We start from the raw sequence: 21157 nt of genomic DNA, 5'->3' as shown, positions 1-21157 counted from the left end.
TGCCAGCAATAGGAAATATCCTTTCTCTTAAGTGACACTCATGTTCCTGGAGGTGAAATATCAAATTTCAGTGCCGGGCTCTGCGAGGGAGCTGTAACTGGATCTGTCTGCAGCACGCAGATCAATTGCATAATTATGGTGCCCCGACCGCTATATCGGAGCTCATACCGATGAGCCGAGTCACGCCACACGAAGCAAGCCCGGCACACCCAGGAATGTATTTCCACGAAGCAGCTGAATTGCCAGGGAGCCACACTCCGCAAAGCCTGCCTGCTCCCTTCAGGAGATGCTCAGACACGATTGTCATCTTCCACGGAAAAAGCCTCCTGCGAGGCCCCTGGATGTTCCGCAGCGGATTGCGACACCCGCGCTGCCTGCACTTCCAAGGTTTCTGTTTTATTTCATCGAAGGAAGACGTCACAGTTGTATTGATATGCGACTTCATTCGGAAAGGTCTGCCCGAGCTCCGCGTAATGGTTTTCCTCTCTTCAAATCAGGACATCCAGGAAGGAAAATAACTCTTGAATATTTTACTGTAGCAGGAAATATCTCTGTCTCTGCCTTCTTCAATATTAAAGAAGAGATTAGCAGATATCCTGGAAGCAGGCCATGTTATTCACTCTCTTCCCACTGAAGCCAAAGGTGAAACTCCCATAGAAATAAATGGAGCAGGTTCTGCGGTCACTCAGCCGCCGGGTTCATGTGATCTGCAGTGGAATTATTTCTCCCTTTGTGATAGAAACCTCTGGATACATTTCTCCTCATCTGTGTGAACGTAAACACCGGCGCTGGAGATGCCGATTAAGTGACGTGGTGGTAAAACGCTGCTTCTGCAGAAGTTGCTGACTTTGGTGAGCCTGGGGTTTGGCCCTCGCCGTGTCTGAAGGCCTACACCCCTCTGGACAGACCTTTCAGGGGTTAAAATGCAAAGCTCGTTCTGTTCCAAGAATTTGTTACTCTGAGACAATGCTTCTGCATTTTTGTCCCCCCCCCTTTTTTTTTTCTTTCTTTCTCTTCTTTTTTTTTTTTTTTTCCGGACAAACAGTTATGTGGCATGAGGCTTGTTATAGTTGGAAACATCCCTAAGTAAACAGCTGAGCTTAAAAATACTCCTTTTTTTTGGTCTGGCCTTTTAAAAAAATAGTAGTTGTTGCACAAAAGAAGACTATGCCGATGCCAATCACTGCGTTCCAGCTGAAAACAGGAAGCTGCCCCCAGTGTCTGTCCCCAGAACTTTGACTACCCTGCTTGGACATTTTTAAGCAGGGTATTAAGCAGGACATTTTAAGGCTTTTAGCCTTGTTGGAGGATGTGCCCTGTGCTATGAATTGGATCTCTTCATCTCTCTTTTTTTTAATGAGCTGAAAGGCTGCCTATCACTGATAAGTCTGTATCCTGCATATTTGCTTCCTGGCCTCTACCAGACTTCATTCATTTTGCTGATGATTTTCCAGCTTCTCTTCAAACAGGTAACAGCGATGGCAAGTTACCTGCTCATCCAGACCTGCTCTGGCAGGTGCTTCCCAGTGCTCCCTAAATCCTCTGCATTATCTTGAGCATCCTGTCGTTTCTGAACCCCAGAGGAGAGGTCTGTATTTCAGTACAAAAGGCTGCCTCTTGCACTGTGCTGGGGCAGCTTAGGAGGCAAGGAGAGATGGAGTTTGCATCATTTTCTGGTGCAACATACACGAGCCCCAAGATCATTCTGGATCTTAAAGCCTTAAAGAGTGAGCAAACCAGGTCTTGCTGACCTATTTCTCCAACAAACCCCCCATCTCCAGGTTGGTGCTGCCGCAGAGCCTTCAGGGATTCCCAAACACCACAGAAATCTTTGCTGAACTGGAGACTGCCTTGTCCCACAGCAAGGGCAAGACAGGGGCATTGTTTTGGCCCCAACGTTTTTGTACCTTCAGAAAGAACTTTTCCAGGGAAAAGCAGCCTGGGCTGCCTGAATGAGTACAGGTTCCCTGAGCTCAGCTGAGAATCCTGCAGCATCTGTTGTCAATCCCCCAGAGATGCTCTCTCCTGCTGCCAGGTGCTGTGCCTGCAGACATTTTACTGTTCTAGATTTAAGCTGGATTTCCAGGCAACTGATTTTTAATTTTTTTGAAGTCATTTTTCCCTTGAGGACAAATCAGATTTCCTTTATGTTCCCTTCTTCCATATCTACTTCAAATCAGATTCATATATGAAGTGAGAAGTCCATGGTGTTGATGAACATGCATGACCAACACACTGATATGATCTTCAGCATGTCTTGGGAGCCTGTAGACCACTGTGGGGAGAAAACCTAGCTCATATTGTTAAAAAGAGAACAGAAAAGGCATTTTATATCATCTCCAGCTACTGCTTCCTAGAAATACTCCACTCCTGACACTGCCCTCCCCAACTTTGAACCTGTAGGACTCTATGGATTTAACTGAGCTGCATTCACATCACTGAGGAAAGGGAAGAAACCTGTTTTTATTTTGTGAGGGCAATAGTAGGAAGAAACAACCTGGTTGTCCTTCACTTTGATCGTGAAAATGTAAAACCCAACGCATAACTTACCAAGCATCCAAGACCACAGGACGAACCTGGAGTCAGAGCTGGTGCTCAACACGTGGGGAAGGAAGAATCTTTGCTGCTTTTTGGCAGCCCACCCGGTGATGCACCACATTTGGATGTTGAAGGTTGATGCCCTCGTGTCTGGGAAGGATTTAATCACGTCCCCCTCTTCGCCATCACTCAGAATTAGGAAGCTCACAGGGAGGAAAGGTCCTCCCCTCTTCTCACCAACGCTCCCCTCAAAGCCCAGCACTGCAAGCTGAATGGTGTGTCAATAGTAGGACTTACAGATCTTCCTTAAAAATAAACTAGGGTTGTAAAGCCACTTTCCCCCACCATTTTTCAAAGCACACAGAGGCGAGTGGGTGCCTCATCTCTCAGCTTTTGTGCGTGGTGTCATCCCGCCGGCACAGGGTGAGGCAGCTCTCCAGGGCCAGCACAGCACAAGGGCTCATGACAGTGCAGTTCAGCAGGACTTTGTTAATCATTTAGGCAGCCTCCATTTAATTCAGACATCCCAGTCTCTGTGCTCGGTTCCTCCCTCGGGTTTTGCAGACTCTGAGCAGACAGATTTATTGGGGTCTTAGGCATAATCAGGAACAAATTAGCCTCTGTTAGGATCACACACTGGCCTGGATCACAGCTATTCAAAGGCTGCCTTCCCATCCATGTGAGTTTGAATTAAGTCATCGGGTTGGAGTAGGTCTTGAGTATTCTTTTATCCCAAACACATGATCTTATCAGAAGCCCATTACGTTTATCATCGCATTAGGAGGGAACATTTGGAGCCAGTGCAGGAGTATGCTGCTATATAAATGTTGTGCTTACTTCAGTGCCTGTCGTGAAAATAAGTCAGTGCTCTGGGAAGGCTGGGAAACACTGTCTAAATGCATGTGCCTAAAATTAGGCTGTGAGTTTCTCTGGGTATGTGTTTGCAACAGTGGGGTGGCTGAGTCAGGGATGTGTAAAGAGAGTGTACAAGTGTTTGTGTGTCAGTGTTTCTGTCAGTGTGGGTGTGTGGCAGGATGATGGTGTTTCACTGTACGTGTATATCTGACTGTGCATATGCTTAAAAGCTGAAGGTCAGGTCTTTTTAACGTGGTAGGTATTTTCCTTTCTTTTCTTTTTTCTTTTTCCCTTTTTATAAAATTAAGCCTCTTTTCATAAAATTACAAAGAAACTCTTTTTCCAAAAATACATATTTTCATACTTTTGGCATTTGTTTTTGAGGATTCTGATTGCTGACCACAGCCTTTCCAAGGCTGAATATTTCTCAGAGATTTCTGCTGAGGCTCTCAACTCAAACTGGGGCATAGTGCTCTGAGGTGGGTGAGCCACTTAGATTTATCCTACTGTTCTTGGGTACAGCAGAGACCCAGAGCCTTGATATGGGTTTGCAGAGAGAGGAGCAGGATGAGAGAGGCAGAAGGACAAGGTGAGGGAACCAGGAGTTTGCCTCCATGGCCATCACAGTGACAGACATGCTCTGCCCCTTCCTTGAGCTGGTCAGACTCAGAGCATGGCTCTCCCAGGGATGAATGAGCCCTGCCACTGTAGCACTATGCCACCATCAACAGGCCCTGCAGGGAACCAAGGTGTGCTACAGGGATGTCCCAACTGGGGCTCTCAGATCAGTTCAAGCACATGTTCCCAGCTGGGTTGGTATCAGACGAGCAGCAGCAGGGCCCTGCTGGCTCAGGGCTGTTGGGCACTCAGGCTGTGGGAGGAGGCAGGACAGCAGGGCCAGGGGGCCAGCCCTGCTGGGTTGCCTTAGGGCCCATCTGCACATCCCCTCAGCCACCCCGGGGAGCCATTGTCATCTCCTGCCTGTGAGCACTGTCCCCAGCGCTCCTCCTCCGGGCTCTTCGAGGTGTGTGGTATATGTTCGGTGGCTCCCAGACAAATGAGGATTTTAAGATGTGACATGTAGGGTCAGGAAGTTTGGCCACCCTGGGAATATTCGCTCAGGCACAGGGCTGCACTCATACAGCTGAAACATTTCCAGACGTGTGCTGGCGCCTTTTTGCCAGCTCGGAGCACTCACCCAGCAAATACACAGTTCCCTGCACTTATCCACGTACACGAGTTGTCCACAGAGGTTGTGATGAAATGAAACCATAATGACATTCTTCCCTGATAGACTTCTCTATTCTTTCAAAGCCACACTCTCTTAAAGATGTGGAATATTGCACAGGAGGAAAAGGAGTGAAAGTCATTAAATAATTGAATAGCAATAAACCCATTTTTTTTGGCTCATGATGGTATTTCACTGTGTAAACCAGGAGGAAAAATAAACAGGGGATTTAGGAGTTTAGAAGTAGCTCAAAATTGAGCAGCCATCGGATTTTCTGACACCTAGCTCGAGACAGTCCAATACTACTGACAGGATTCTCCTTAGGGATCATTTCCATCAGCCCAGCTAGCAGCTCTGGCTAATTTCCTACCCTTTTTTCAACAGGCTTATTTGCCAGACAAAAATACAACAGGCTGTCAGAACTGGATACCTCTGGGGACTGGCAATGATAATACAATACAAAATAGGATACCAACAGGTCAAAGGTTTCCATTTCACAGAGTACTCTAATAACTGAAAGTCATTATTGCTATGCAGTCTGTTTGAAAAGAGGAGATGGATCTCAGTTCAGTTTTTAATGGGCCAGTGCTACAGAAACAACCTCAAAAATTTGGCATCTTTGTTGGCAGTCTCATTAGAGAAGCCACAGAATAAATGGACAAGGATAATAAAGTCTCCTGCTGCTTTTGATCCTTTCAGGTCAAATCTGATTCATGTTGGTTGAAGCCGTGTGTGTATGTGGCAAGATTACCCCTCACACTTCGTATAGTGTATCTGCTTTGGATAAACAGATCTGTTTGGCCCTTTGGTCACTGTAACTGTGAGCTTGGCAGTTTTCACAATCCCTACAGTCACAGTTGCTGTTGTTGTTTATTTGCAGATATCTTTAAAAAACAAGAAGGGAAACATCGTAGACCAAACCCTCCCCTGGCGTTTTTCCATCCAAGCTGGTGGAATTATGCCAACACCCACATTGTCTCTCTATGTATTTTATATCTCTGCTTTCTTCTGTCTCCATCCTTTTAAAAGGAAAGAGATGAAAATAAGCAGAAAACCCCTAACATTGGGAAATATCTTGAGGGAATTACCCAACACAAACATTGACTATTGTTGGTTGGCTTTTGTGCAATCACCTTGCTATGGCCTGGAAGTGACCAATGCTCCCACTTCCCAGTGACCTGATCCAGCAGATACACGACCTCTGATGGTATCAGGTCCTGGCAACTACACTGCAGATATGTGTAGCCAGTCCTTTGTGATTCTCCTTCTCTGCTTTCCCCTGCAGATGAACCCAGCAGGTGCTATTTCCACGATGGTGATGGAGTGTGTGAGGAATTTGAGCAGATGACCAGCATCAAAGACTGTGGGGTTTACACCCCCAAAGGCTTCCTCGATCAATGGGCTTCCAACGTCTCCGTCTCGCATCACAGTGACCAGCAGTGCCCAGGATGGGTGGTCATCGGTCAGCCAGCAGCCACCCAGGTAAGGAAAGCACGTTCCCTTTCCTCTCCTGGAAGGGGGAGTCCACCAAGGAGCAGAGTTCTTGAGTGCAGCTCAGTGGTCAGCATTCATGGGTGCTCCTTCACCAAGGAAGGCCCTTGACAGCAGCTTCCCTCTTTCTGAGCCTGACTAATAGTGATGAATCGAAATTCAGTTCCAACCATCCAACCAGAACTGGCTCAAGTTGTGGCCTTCTTGATTCAATAAGTTGTGTAGGAGTCACCTCAACCAACCATCATCACCTAAAAGACAGATGGGCTCTCCACAGCGTCTGCAGGGTATGATCCTGTGGCGATGAGTTCTGAGGGCTAATGCTGAATAATACAAAAGTGTGTTCTTTTTTTTTTTTTTTAATAGTTTTGTGTTTTCTGCCTCCCAGTTTCATAAAAGCACCCTATTGTTCTATTCTGAGAAAGGTCCCGTCCATTCCCAAAGACATTCATTAGCTTTAACCCCCTTCTCCCATGTCTCCTTTGTAACATAAATAGCTCCAGTTACCATAACTTCACCTTTTGTTTCTCTGAGAGAATTAGATCCAAATGAGTTCAAAAAGACCTCAGATAAATGCCTGGAAAACAGAGCTGTACAAGTTGCAGATGCAACAGTCCAGATGCAACCTGACTTGAGAAAGCCCATGTTGCTTATTAGTTTAGAGGATACAGCAGGAAAAGGATCTTCATATATAAGAGCTGCTTCATATATTTCTCCTTCAGCACCCACCATTGCCCCTTGCTAGAGATAGAGCATTTATCACAGTAATCAGCTTAGGTTCACTTCTGGTAGGATGCAGAAAAGTTGTTCTCCTGTTATCCAGGAGGTGTCTTGAGTGGGCAGTGCAGAGAGGAGTGCCGTGTCACAGATATGTCAAGCAGATTTCTCCATGGATAGTAAACTCTAAGCTTTTCCAGTTGGCTTGCAAGAGAAAACATCTTTATGCAAGAGAATTGGCCTTGTTCACATTGCACAAGTCTGTAACAAATTAATGACCAGGTCAGTTCTGAATGCACAAAGCGTGGTTAGCTGGCGTAGTATCAAGACAGAATCTCGAGCCCAGTGTTGCCTTTTTGTCACGGTCTCATTTATTATTTCACACTGTAAAGGGAACTTTCCTCTGGGCCCCTACCAGTGCCTTCATAACTTCTTTCTCCTTTGAGCTCCCTGTGCTGCAGTTCAGGCCAAAGAGCAGTGTCTCCAGTTCAGGTGCTGCTTTTTGGGCACGTCCCCAGGCACTCCATCAGAGAGCTGCCCTGATTTTGTCTGATGCACTGGTAGGAACTCAGCCACTCCACTCAGTAGGTAACATATGGTCCTGTGGTGGAAAAACCACCACCACGCACGCACACAGCAGAAAGCCCTACTGTGTAGCCACAACTCAGGCGTGTTTGTTGTACCCAGATGAGATGAAGTTGTCACAGCCTTGTTAAAAAAAAAAAAAAAAAGGCAAAAAAAGCTGTTGTATTTATAGGCAGAGCACTAACATATCACACACTGGCAGAGTGAATGGGAACATGCCTCCTGTTATTGCCTGGCCCCCAGGGAGATAACAGTGGGCTATTTACTTCCAGCAAAAGGAATTTTTGCTTTAGCTCAGCTGGTCCCATTACACCAGTTTGAGTGCATGGGGCTCACTGACCTTTTTAATCATATACGTTGAGAAAGTCTTTGTTTTCCCCAGGAACAAGACAGCCTTGCTGGCTTGGGAAAGCACCTGACTTTTCACTCCAGAGAGGTTAGGTGGGGCAGCAGGTCATCAGTCTGTTAGTTAGAGGAGATGAAAATTAACCTAAGATCTCCTCTAATCACTGCATGTAATGATCACTGGTGTGTAAACATGTTTGGCTTCATTATCTGCACAAGCACTGAGCCTTAGGGGTTTTCTGCATTGATGAAAGGAGCACCTTTCCTCACCCAGATACCTTTCAGAGTAGGTTGTGTGCTTGTTGGTCTTGTGCAAACTTTTCATGTTGTTGCTGGGTAGCTTCCTGATTAATCAGAGTGGTATTTGTGTTGGCTCCTCATCAGGAATGCCATGAAAGATATGTTTGAGTGCAGTGCACAGCAATATACAGAATACATAAGCTGCCTGTTGTTAGCCATCCCCATTTCTCATAATTGCCCCAGAGCTCTCAAGGTGCTCTAAAACATTTTTAGCATGCTCTGACTTAAAATGGTTCTCATCCTTAGATATCTCAGCACTTGTTACTCTGCATGACTGTCATAGTTTTGTCAAGGCTTTTTCTGAGGGGTTTGCAAGGCAGGTTGGTTGGTTATTGTTGTGTCTCTCAGCAATATCTGCCTATGTGTGCTCGTTTACTGCTGGAGGATTGTTGATGAGCACAAGCTGGATTCTTTTGTTATTGTAGGGTTGCTTCTGTGACCTGTTTGCTTAGTTCAGTGAAGATATTGCCCATTTCTGCAGTTGTTTCTTCCTTAGATGCCCACACTGGGTTATTAGTTTGAGGTGGATCTTCCATCACTTGTTAGTGTGAGGCTGCCGAATGGCAACATACTAAGGGAGATAAAAGAGAAAGCTCACAGTATAAGATTTGTTTAGAACAACAGAATGCTTACAAAGAATGACACAGTCTTGGCAAAGAGATACAGATTTGAAAAATGGAAAGGTCAAACAGCCCCCCTTTAAACAATCGCGCTTTCTGCAGAAGCAAGACTGAGGGACAGCCACTTCTACTTTTTCTGGCAGCCACCCTTCAGTGCTGATTAAGAAATATTCTCAGTACTGACAGCATCATATTCAGAGCCAAAGAGGGCCACTCAGCAACCCTGTGCCAGCACAGAAGTGCGAGCACCAGTGCAGGGCATTTCTGCAGTTGGATTCCAATCTGGAATCGTCTGCAGACCTGGAAGCAGATGCTGCTCAGTACCTGTTGTCAAGTGCAGGAGGAATTCAGCAATAAGGGCTCTGCACACTCTTGAGCCGCTTTTTTCCCACTGCTTCTGCTGGGAGTTTGTAAAGAGCCTCTCCTTGTGTGTGAAATACCGTCAGTGTAGATGTGCAGAGCAAAGGCAGGTGGGTGCAGACGAACCACAGGAGGCTGGAGATGCCATTTCTCCTTTCCTCTTGCTGGTGACACTCCTGCTTTTGGAGAACTGATTCAGCTGCAGTTTCCCTTTAGGCTTTCACAATAGAGATTTATAGGAAGGGACTAAGGGATCCGATTCCTGATCTTGTTATTCCTGTCACAGCAATGTGTGCTCAGGACTTGGAAATTGGTTTGTGGGTTGGTAATTTAGAGGGCCAGTTCCTCAGGAACTGTCTTTTGTTGTGTTTCCTCCCAGCTGTGCAGTTGTTTAGAACAAGTAACCATATATATGTATTATATATATATATATAAAGTATCTTTTTCTCCCTATGTCATTGTTTGAGCTTGGATTTCCACGAAAAAGCTGCACAGCTCAGGCACAGTTAACCAAAGAGGGACTCTTTCCCAAGGCTGCTGGGCACAGACAGATCCTGGGATTTTCTTTCATTCCCGGACTAAAGAACACACCCTGTTCTCCTCTGGGTACCCCACGGGGGCTTCTATGGAGTAAGATGTTGTGGAAGAGGATTCTTATTACATCTTTCCCACAAACAGAGGCCCCCTCCTGCCCCTATTACAGTTTCCACAATTGCACTCATCCAGACTCACTGCAACAAACCTTCCACCAGCAGCAGAAAGATGTCTAGAATTGCAGTATGTCTGGAATAGCCCACAAAAGGAGAAGAAAGGAGCACAAAAGTATTCTGAATACTAAAAGAAATAATATGGTGGAGCAAGGGCTCCAAGAGTGGTAAGAAAATACCATAAGAAAATTGAAGAGAAAGATGATGAAGTTCTCTGCCATGGAGTTTTATTCTGTCTAATAAATATAAAGCCGAAGATAATTCCCCAAAGATACAGCAAAGCCAGCAAATAGAGTAATCTTGAACAGGAGTGGGAAGAGAGGAAACCTGCAACTTTTAATGGAGAAGCCATTCCTTCCCTTTGGGGTGATCTTGCTGAGAAGAGGGAGGGTGTCTGTCTGTCGGCTCTGCAAGTGGCCCTTTTTGAACTCCCCAATTCACAGCCAAGTCCTGTTGCTCTTCAACGGTAAGAGTTTTGTTGTGGTTGGAGGGATGAAAAAATCCCCTTTTTTAATAAGATGATTTGCTTTGCAAATGTCTTTGTTATTTATAGCCGAGCCAGACTTTGAACCACTAAGCTCTGGAGGATGAGGGCAGAATCCCACTAAGAAAAACCATTAATGGAGGAACCATGAGTGAGCAGAGACCAGTTCTGGAAAAAGTTGAACTGGACACTGTGCACAGGCTGTCAGAAGAGGAATGTAGGTCTGCTGTACACGGGTGAGCTCATTTCCAGTACTGGCTGATCCACCAAAGGGCTTCAGCTTAGGTTACAGAGTCTCCAAGTCTAAAGTTAGTTCAAGGGGTCCAAAACTTTGTCTTCATTTCCCCTGGAAACTACAGACCAGCCAATTTGGTTTTTTGCCTGAAGGCTGGAGAGTTGCATCACGGGCCTGGCTCTGACTGTCAGGCAAATTCAGGCTGGAATTCTCCTGCCTTGGATTAAGTGATGATATTTTTCATATTTTTTTCAGCGTACAGTGATTAATTAAGCCTTATCACAGCCACGCTGCTTGGTTTCTGTTCTGTTTAATAGAGGTGAAAACCAGAGCACAGAAAGGTAAAGCTACTGTTTGAGGATTAGACCTCAATATCCTTCAGAGATGTTGCAGGCACTGGGCATTACTGAGCCTAAACCTCCCCAGCACCAGGAAGTTCAGGATGTCTTGAAAGGGAAATGTTCATATCTTGGATAAAAAGAAAACTGTTCAGGGCCTGATGAGAGTTGCTGCCTAGGAGCAGAGACCTAGAAGGGGTTTGGGGTCAATAAATCTGCATTTTAGCTCTCTCAGCCCCTCACATATCCTGTTCATGAATTAATCAGTCTTTATCCTAGCACAGTTTGGCTGTTCATTCCCAGCACAAAGGACTGAAAAACTGTCTCACCAACTCCTTGCTTTAATGACTTGCTTCCCACCTGTCTTCCTGGGAAAGCTGGATTTTGCAACCTTTCTGCCAAAGGAATTCCACTGGTCTTTATTCACATGTTTTCCTTGCTGCACTGCCTTGCTGGAGAAGGGGGTCCCTGTGAAGGGTCCACACCAAGGTGAGGGATGTTGCATCAGTGCTGGGACTCAGGAGTGATTTCAGTGTTCTGGGGAGGTCTCTCAAGCTAAGTAAAATTATAAGTGGGATTTCTAGGTAGGTTGACTTGAAAAAGACTCATTGGTAGACAGATGGCTGAGGAAGAGCATTACCTTTAAAGTCAATTCAGAGCTGTCTGGAGGGAAGGGGATGCTGCCCATCACCTGGCTGCCTGTTACAGACAGGGATTCCCTCCCTTGCACCCCTCCATCCCCATGTCTTCCAGTGCTCCTCTGCTCCTGGCAGTAGTAAAGCTCAGACCCCATGGCTGGTGTCGTAGCCTCTGGCTCATCTGTGTAAGGGGAGGACAGAGAGAACACAATGAGATGTCAGAGGAGATTCCAAGCAATTTTGCCAAACACTCAAGGGATGTTTTTTTTTTTTAGTTTCCACTCCCCCCTTCCCCCCCCCTACTTTTTAGAATAATTTTTCAAGAACACATATGCAAGTCATCTAAGGGAAACAGAACAGTGAGTACCAGGGGCTGGTACACTGTGTTCCCTTTGTGTACTGTAGAGAAAATAGATAAAAGAAACAAAGAATGATGCAGGGAGCAAAGCAGCCATCAGTACTCTCAGAGAGGTTCAGTCTGACTTTTGCAGAGATGAAGGTCAAACCAAAAATCCTCAGGTGCCGGATATTGGTCCCATCTTCCTAGAACTGGGAGACATTTACCACTAATGAAACGAGAGCAGAATTCCATGCCATTATTTGTTTCTAGAAGCAAGAAGAAAGGCAAGAAAGGAATATTGTCTTGGACAGTACTAAGGATTATGTGCTTCTTTGGGAAGTAAATCACCACTCATGATCATATCTGCTGTACACCCAGCCACCCACCCAGATTCCAGGCGGGAACAAGAAAAGAGCTTGGCCCCCCCCCCCCCCCCCGACACCAGCGAGCCGGGAAGCCGGACCCCCCGACAGCGGCGGTGCTCATTAACATGCACTCCTCTGAAAGGAGACCCCCCTCCTCGGCCCTTGCCCCTCAACCTGCCAGTCTCTCTGTCTGCTGCCGCTGCTCACAAGCCTTTAGATGCAGAGCATGTCCAGCTGTAAGCGTGGGATAGCTCCCCTGCATCCCATCCGGGTTGTTTGTCTTGGGTCCCTCTCCATTCAGAGCGGAATGATTTTGCATAAATGCACCGACACGTCTGCTTTGTTCGTGTGCACGGAGGGTTCTCGGCTTTTCTCATCCCACCCCCGCCCTGGCCCTCTTCTCCCTATTCCCTGGCATGTGTCTTCACCAGTTTCTCCATGATTTCCCTGTGCAACAGCAAATAAACCTGCCTGAAGCACTGCCAGGCGATCTGGGGCAGCTAAAAACACCCAGATAGATCTAAACCAAGCGATCGGAAGGAGGGGACGGAAAAGGGTGCAAGAGCAAAGCCATAATGGCCTTTACTATGTAATTTGGTTTCATGTTCTGCACAAGAAAACATGTCAAATATGTAAACAGAGCTCACCAGGGTTGTAATGTAGCTACAAAGCCACGGATATACAGGCAGGCAGGGTGCTGTTCTCCAGCAGAATGGAATGCCATCCCCAAAACCACACGATCATTTCTTTAAGCTGAAAGTAAACTTTCTCATGCCAGGAGCAAAGAATTTATTTTTTTCTTTTAGAGGAAGGATTGTCTGCTTGTTCAGAGTACCATAGGCATCTTAGCCCACATTAGAGACCTCATTAGAGACTCGTACTTGGAATACCAATGAATTTTAGGGTGTCCATCTTGAGATGTCTCTAAAAGGAATGGGTTTTGGTGACCCAACACTGTCCTGAAAGTCTCTTGAGTCAACCCATCTGTCCCCACCTGGAAATAAGTATGTGCTTTAAAAATAGTTTAAAAAAATCTAACCAAACAAAAAGCCAAACTGAAGACTATCTAGATAAATTCTTGAGCTGCTCCAAGTCTCTGAATTGTGCTGCCTTGGTTGGAGCTGTAACTGTTGAAGAACCCCACATCCGCCATCCGTCCTCACTTTTGGAAGTACTGCCTGTGGAGCTGGAGCATCGCTGAGGTCATTTCAGTGGGGAGTCTGATAAGAAGCCGTGATTCACCCTGGTAATTCAAATTCACATCTGGTAAGTGGCCCAGCTCCCTGTGCTATCATCAGGAGTCTCCTGGGGACTGGGTTTCCACCATCGCCTCAGGGTCCGGCTGCGAGCTGCAACGTGTGCCAGGAAACAGTTTTTCTGCGTGATCAGTGCTATTATCTGTCCCCACATGTACCTCCTCACTGGGAGAAGCCCTCATTTCAGGAGAACATCAAGTTCTGCTCAGCCATTTTCGTCACTGGGACGAAATCCTTACTCTTACCACTTCAGGCAGGGAACCTTATTTTTCCATTTTTTGATAATTAACCCTTGCATCATCACATGCAGAGAAGGCAAGTCTCTCTTCAGAGCGGACGTGAAGCACAGGGCAGAGATCACCTTCTTCCCACCTTTCTCCATCCAAATACCTTTGAAACATCTGCCCTTCTAGCAGAGCTGCTCTGTTCCTGTGCCTGCACTGTGTGCATGCTGTGACTGTCCCAGCTGGAAAAGGAAAGCCTCGCTCCATGGAAGTTTACCTGTTTCCCAGTGGTTGTTTATGGTGAGAAAGGCTGAGCCTGGACTGCTGTGAGCTCCTGCATCCCCTCTTTCAGATGATGCTCATACTTTAATCCCTTCAGTAACTTCTTCTGAGAGCAGCTCCTGTGAGCTCCCCTTCTAACCTGGGACATCAAGGATTAAATGCTCCAAGTCTTTTTGCTTAATTTGATGAAGTTTGAGGTTTATCAGAGCAACCAGAGGTTGTTCCAATGTTAGAGGGAAGTGACAGGCTTCCCCAAACAAGCCTTTGCTTGGGTGGAGATGTGCACAGGCTGGAGGCAACAGCTGGTGCTGCTCTATGGACTCTCCCTGGATGGTCCAGCTCATCCAGAGGGATTTTGTTTGCACGATGGTTGTTCCATTACTCTGCAGTTTTGGTGGGAAAAGCCCAGTGAAGCAAAGGGAGCACCTTCTGCATACCACAGTCTGTGTCTTCAGGTATTAACAAAAACAAGCCAGAGGGTTTAATCTTGATTAATACAGGTTGGCACAGGGCTGAGTTGGATGGGAACCGAAAGGCTCTGCTGGCTGAGGTGTGACTGCTGTCAGCTCCCTGGAGCACATGGCAGCTCCTCCAAGCCTCCTGACACACTCCCAGGGAGCCTCTCTGCAGCCTTCCCTCTTGCTGTTAAATTCAGGGTCTCTTCCCAATGCATCATCTCCCTGGATGTATCCAATTAAGGCCTGTTGACAGCCCAGAGCAGACTTACACCCTTAGGATTAGAGGCATGTGCCTGTCTTCATATAGGGAAGGACAACAAGGGGGTGTCTCACTGGCTCACTGGGAGTGTGGTGGGGGAAGCTGAGCAGCTTGGAGAGGGAAAAGGAACCAGGGAGAGGGAGATTTGCACCCTCAATTATCCTTGCATGTGGAAAGGCTGTGTGCTGAGTGTTGCGTGTGGTTTACACAGCGTGTTTACATGGTCCATAACCCCAAACAAAGCCGAGAAGCACAACTTTAACTCTGGAAATAAAAGCGCTGGAAACCCCTGGTTTTCTGCACATGAGAAAGTTTTGTTCTTTAAACACACAGATGTTTTTAAATGAAAAATCACTCTTTTGACCTTTCCTGAATGTGATCATGTGGTCGGGGCTGACATTAACCACTGCATGGCTGTTTGCTTCAGCCGCAGGCGAAGCTTAGCGAGAGGTTTGCAGGGCTCAGGGTAGAACCTGCCTTGTCTCACATCTCTTGGAAGTGGCTCCTGTGCCCCATGAGCTCTCAGGGTGGTTCAGGGAGTTGTGGTAAGGTCAACAATATTTAGGGTCTACTCCTACCATGCTGGAAATGAAAGCATTGGGGATTTTTTCGTGCTTGATAGCTGAAAAAGATGGGGATTAATTTTTTTCCCCTATGTATCTCTCTTCCCATCAGGAATGTTGCCCAAGTGCTTCTAAGCATCTCTGTCCACCTCAGCCAGTGTGTTATCCTGACTGGGAACTCTTCGTTGAGCCAAAGTTCTTTAGGGATTAGTTGTTGCTGCCTTTGGGCTTTTTCTACCTAACTGTGTGTTTTCTTCATCCAAGCAAGTTTATAGGACCAGCTTTGGGAAAGAAGGAGGAGATGTTACCAAGTGGATTGTACCAAGCCCAATCCTGCTTTGCCTTGAAGGAATGCCAAACCAGCAAAAGTACAATGAATCTAATGAGTCAGATCCATGAATATAATACCAAAAATACATCTAAGATCCTCCTAAAATGCGGCACACGTTCTGCCTTTCACAGTTTGATTTTCTGATGCCAGCTGCTCCTGAATAAAACTCTCCAGTCAAAGGAAAAACAAAAAATTTAGCTTTTGCTCTACTCCTCAGTGGTGAAAGCTCATGGGATGGGATTGTTTTCCTTTGCTGCAGCACCCCACGGCCAGCCTTGGCTGTGCTGTAGTGGACCTGGCTGGTTCAAGTTAGAGACGGGCAGTTTGGGAACCCGAGTGTGCAGCCAACAATAATGTTCTGGCTCCTGTATTTGTTTAACCTCACTCTCCAGTGGATGGATATACAGTCTGCTAAAGCACTTATCAGTCTATAATGCCTTCACACTTCTCTGAGCAGTAATGTGGAAGTTGTAGACAGGAGCTTTTGCTGCGGCTCGAAAATGCCTTTTAGCTCTAATGAGCCTGATATTTGCAGAACTGAAGGCATAAGGTCTTGTTTGGGTGCTGTTGCTTGATCCTGTCTGTCTAGGCTGTTGAATTTGGGTGCTGTTCCTACTGGCAGATGTATTTGTGAATTTGAACATAATAGCAGAATGGAATTCAGGACTAATTCCAAGAATTCTGTCTCTGAGGTGAGACCTTAGCAGTGCTGGGGTGGGAGATGCTGTTGTTTGAGAGCAGCATCTTTATGTCCCACTGCTGTGTTGAAGAAATAGCAGAGGTCTGAGAGGGAAAAACAAGGAAACATGGCAAATTGCTGGATTGCACTTCCATGTGCTTCACAGGAGACTGTGTTCTGCACTTGGAGCTATCCCTTGATTTCATGTCCCCTCACTGTGTGTCACTGAAAGGCAAAAGAAGCAGGAGTGAGTGCAAATTGCACCCAGGAGCTCTGAATCCTGGGGTTTACTTGGGGACTTGTGTAAGTGGGTTGATTTTTAAATCCCATCAGAACAATTGTTTCTTCTTTTTCTCACTCTGTTATTCTGTAGTTTCTGGCTTAGCCAGAGTCTTTGGCGTGATCCTTTGAACCGTGCAGAAATCATCTGGTTGGGGTTTTTCTGGAAAATCAAAACTCCGTATTGTTTTTTCCACGGGTCCAGCTAGCATCCTAGATATTTGATTACAGCTGGCTGGCTGTCAAAGCCAATGTGAGTTTGGGATAGGGCCAGTCAGAACTGATTTACAGTTTTTTCAGGTATGCCATGTGAAGTTTATGGTTTGATGTGATTTTGATTTGAACTCACCGGTTTTAAATGAAGTTTGCTTTGAATCTGGAGATAACAGAAATTCAAAGGAAAGCTCAAAGAATGCGGGTCTGCATGATTTAAAAATGGAAATATATTGTTCATACCGACTCTTTGGAAGTGAAATAACTGCATTTTTTGAGAAAGCTGAAGTTAATAACACACATTGAATACACATGCAATCTGGGCCATCATTTAATGGAAATCCCTGTAGCTCCTATTTGCTTGCCTCAAACTAAACCAACTTATATGACAAAATGAAATAGCCCTTGCAGCTCTTACTCATTTCTGAATCACAGCCCTGTATTGCATCCAAAACTCTACCCAAGGAAATTTCCCTTTGGAAATGAACACTACCATTTTTATTGTAAAGCAGAGGAATTTATCATCGAGGAATTTATCATCGTGTCACGTTGCAGACAAACTATTGATGCCATGTTGTATCATCTGTGGTGTTGTCATACACAGAAAGGTCACTTTCCAATTATTAAAAAAATCCAGCCAAACCTTCAGCTTAAAACTGGAGCTCTGTGCTAAGAAAGCTGTAATAACATGCTAATTGAGTACTAAGCCTGCAGGGTCCAGACACGTGGGCTGCTCCAGGTTCAAAGTGGACGTGGCTGGGCTGAGACTGGACATAACAACTGGCAATGGGGCTTTATTTCATCCTGCAGGAGATGTAAGCTGCTTCCCAATCCCACAGCCAAATCCTGTTCTTCATTACACGGGGAAAATTGACAGATGAGATTTCCTCTTACTCCTGAGCCAACTGGATCTGGGAGCAATATAGCATCAGTGTGTTACCCCAGGAGTTTCATCAGCTTCCAGTTAGTTGATAAAGCTTTTTCTATGGATCACCTGCCTTCATTCCTTTGTCCTGGAGCAGGACACACTGCAATTTTTCATCTTTTGCCATCAGACCTTTAAGCACCCCAATGAAAACAGGCAAAAGCTGAGAAAGAGCACAAAACTTAGTAAAACCGTGTGATCAGACCCAGAGGACAAGGAGAGGTTTGGGGTAGAAGCTGCAGTTGATGAGCATCAGAGGTGAGGGAAAGTTGCTACTGGGGAAGAAGCAGTAGGCTTTTAGGTAAGGCAACTGTTAAAAGGGGGAGGACACAGCTTTACCTCATCATTTTATACTTAGAATCTATGCTGCTGAATCTCAGATTTGGTTTTGGGTTTTTATTTTCTGCAACAGGGTATTTCAAACTCATTGTTAGTGCACATAAAAATTAATATATGTACCAATTTGGAAAAAAACCAACCAACCAACCAAAAAACTTTGAAGGTTTTCCTTAAGTCTTAGAGACCAACCTGGAATGACCCAATGCTGACTTTCATAGTTGGGCAGACAACTGTGGACTCAGATCTTCTGATGGGATAAATCAAGAACACCGATAAAGACACTAGTCCTAAAGCGTTTCTGGCCAGGACCTTGAAGAAAACCCAGAGGAAAACTCCCGGTGCCCCTTGAGTAATCCTGTGTGTACAATTTCCATCTGAGCTCTTTGGGTTTGAAATGGTCATAGAAACTGGCTGATTTTTGAGGTGTTTGTTGGATCCCAAATGGTGGCCTTTTTAATGGTTCGGTGCCCACTAATGTGGGCAATTTAATTTTTCTGTAACTCCAACCCAGTTCCCAGCCTAAATGAGAAGAGCAGTGCAACAGCTTTCAAAACAGATTGGAGGTCTGTGCTGCAGTCGGCAAACTGGGTGGTGTCCATGTGGCAGTCAAGCTGCCTCACAGTATTGGGCAATAAACAAGCAGGAACCTTTCTGATATTTAGCAACTGCACCATAGTTTCTCATCCTTGGGTAAGATTAACCTTAGGTCGGCAAGAACAATAACATATTTAAGAATAAAAGGTCTGGGTGACTGCCAGCCCCCTGGTCTGGCAATGGAGAAAGTTTTCATCTGTAAGGGATGTGTTAAAATGCTGCTTATGTCATGGTTGGGATTCTCTGGCATGTGTTGAGTTAAATATAAATAACATTCTGCAGAGCAGTCAACTAAAAACTGTGGATTAATTAGGTTTCAGTATTACCGTTGAAGTCTGGTTTTTTAGCTGGATCCTCAAGCAACAGAAGATGTTCTGTTTGTGCCTCCATGGATTTTTATCAGTCCACGAGCTTTTCTGTGCACTTGTGCAGCCTCACTCAGGATGCTGTGTGCTCCACTGGGGGTTTTACCAAGAGATCCTGTTCCTGCTTGCTCCTTGGCTGCTGTTTTGCAAACAGGACAGGGTTTAGCCCATTTCAACCCAGAAACTCCCTGTGTTGTCTGTCTGGGTGCAGAAGGGACAGCAGCACAGTCCCCAGGAGAAAGGAGGAGGGAGAGGCAGCATTTGGGGCACAATCACCACTTCCTCCCTCCTCCCCAAAAAGGAGGATGCTCCCGAGTGCCCGACAGACCAGTGCTCGTGATGGCCCTTCTCAGCCAGACGTAGCTTGAAGACACGGTCTGGAGGAAGCCCCACAGTGGGACAACAGATGGGATTTTGGGAGCAGACAGATCTGTGCGCTGGAGATTTGCTCTGTTTCCAGCCGCCCCTGGGCATGCAGACAGGCACGTCCACCCCAACCACGGTGTCAGCCCTGTGCCAGAGCTGAGCAGGGCAGCATCCTCGGCTGAGGAGCAGCTTTGCCTGTCTGCATTTAGAATTATTTTATGTTACAATGACGAGAACCACCAGTGTATGCGGAGCCTGCGGTGTCTGGCTGTGCTCGCTCGATGGGAAGGTCAGAGTGGGATGGCATCAGTTTGTATTTAACCCACTCCTGTGGGGAGAGGTATCCTCACACCTCTGTGTGCCTGTTTGTACCTTCTCTTTGTAACATCTGAGCAGCTTTTTGTGCCTAATACCCTCAACGTACCTGTGTGACATGGGGGAATATCATCCACGTCTTACAGAGGGGGGGCTCAGTCTTGGAGAAGCCAAGTGCTGCCCAGAAGGCTGTACTGGGGCCATGCACTGGGCACAGTCAGGATGGGACCTATTCCCATGCCCAGTCCACAGGATTGATCCTTAACCTGGAGTTCAGCTGCAGCAGGAGCCCGTCAACCCAACTTCACTTTGCCTGAAGTCATGGGATGGCTGGGAATCATTCACAAGGGCGCCTTCCAAAATTTGCTCTTTAGCAAATTTTCCCATATTACTTTGAAGGAAATGGAGCTGATTGCAATAGTAAATGCGTTTTAGATGTGGCAAAAAACTAAGTGCTCCCAATATATCACTTTTCCCTTTCTGCTGACACATTCCTCGGTCCCCTTGAGTAAGAAGAGGAAAACAGGAGAGGCGGTTTGAAGAACATGGTGTGCCTGTGATTGACAAGGGGTTGTATAAATCAGTCAAAGGGAATCCTCCAGGCATTCCCTCTTGTGGGAAGATCCCACAGTGCTCTCTGGCCTTGATCGTTCTGTCTCTGGATGTTTGTGTACAGAATGTGTGGGTGGGAGACGAGCTGGATTTGAACCTCTGAGAGGAACAGACATCAGCTCCTTTAATTGAAAGCAGCTTCCTAGGGAGGGGTATGACATGGGCTTCCAGTAACTAGACACAAATAGTCCTCGCATACTTTGGAGCACATACTAAGCTCCTGTGGATCCCATTGCTCTGTGGGTCTGAGAATCTGGATAAGCCCCAGTGAGTGAAGTTTGAAGTCCTGTGTGATGCCGTCATTCTTCAAAGCAAATACTTTAGAGCTTGGTAACACCCTGAAACGAGAAGTATGTCTATCTGTTCTTCCCTCCACAGCTGTCAGGTGCCTTAGCTGCTGTTTTGCATCACTGTACCAAACTAGAGAGTACATTAGGAAATAATTTATTGTTTCTAAGTGTGAATTCCTATGAATAGCCATGAGAAGAGATGATGTTGTCTTCCAGGCCATTGGAACTTGTAGCTTAAAAGCGGTGGTACTGCAGTAATCATAAAATCATTCAGTTTAGAAAAGACCTCTAGGATGACTGAGTCCAACCATTAACCTAAATAATATGGGCCTTCAGGCTGCTACCACATTCTGGGGATGCCTCAAAGGCAGAGTTGTGACAAACACTCCCAACAGACAGTTCTCAGACTTGGCAGTGATGGTGTGACACTCATTGCCTGGGTAGAGTCGAAGTGGGGATGTATTTACCATGTGTGTTAGAGCCTGTTGGGATGGTGGAGGCTGCAGGTGACAGGGACTGTTTATCCACTTGGATTGTTATTGCAGAATCTTCAAGAACTTTTTTGCCATTAGCTAAGTTCACTAGCTGACAGCTAGTGCAGAAGAGGCTCTTGTAGCCACTCATCTCAGTTAGACTTCTCCCACACTTCTCAATTATACTC

The 21157-nt window shown here is 46.1% G+C and overlaps 1 protein-coding gene across 1 annotated transcript in view; it reads left to right on the top strand.

Moving 5' to 3' along the window:
* The window catches only part of PAPPA (pappalysin 1), a 180972-nt gene that overhangs the window by 99258 nt on the left and 60557 nt on the right, over positions 1–21157 (top strand). Inside the window, exon 10 of the mRNA XM_027749372.2 lies at positions 5907–6103. Within this exon, the coding sequence (XP_027605173.1) occupies positions 5907–6103 (197 nt within the window). The remainder of the gene's footprint in view (positions 1–5906; positions 6104–21157) is intronic.

The sequence above is a fragment of the Pipra filicauda genome, unplaced genomic scaffold, assembly GCF_003945595.2.
Source record: "Pipra filicauda isolate LSUMZ 115617 unplaced genomic scaffold, ASM394559v2 scaffold510_size705862_pilon, whole genome shotgun sequence".
Lineage (NCBI taxonomy): Eukaryota > Metazoa > Chordata > Aves > Passeriformes > Pipridae > Pipra > Pipra filicauda.
This window is presented reverse-complemented; position numbering and strand designations above follow the sequence as displayed.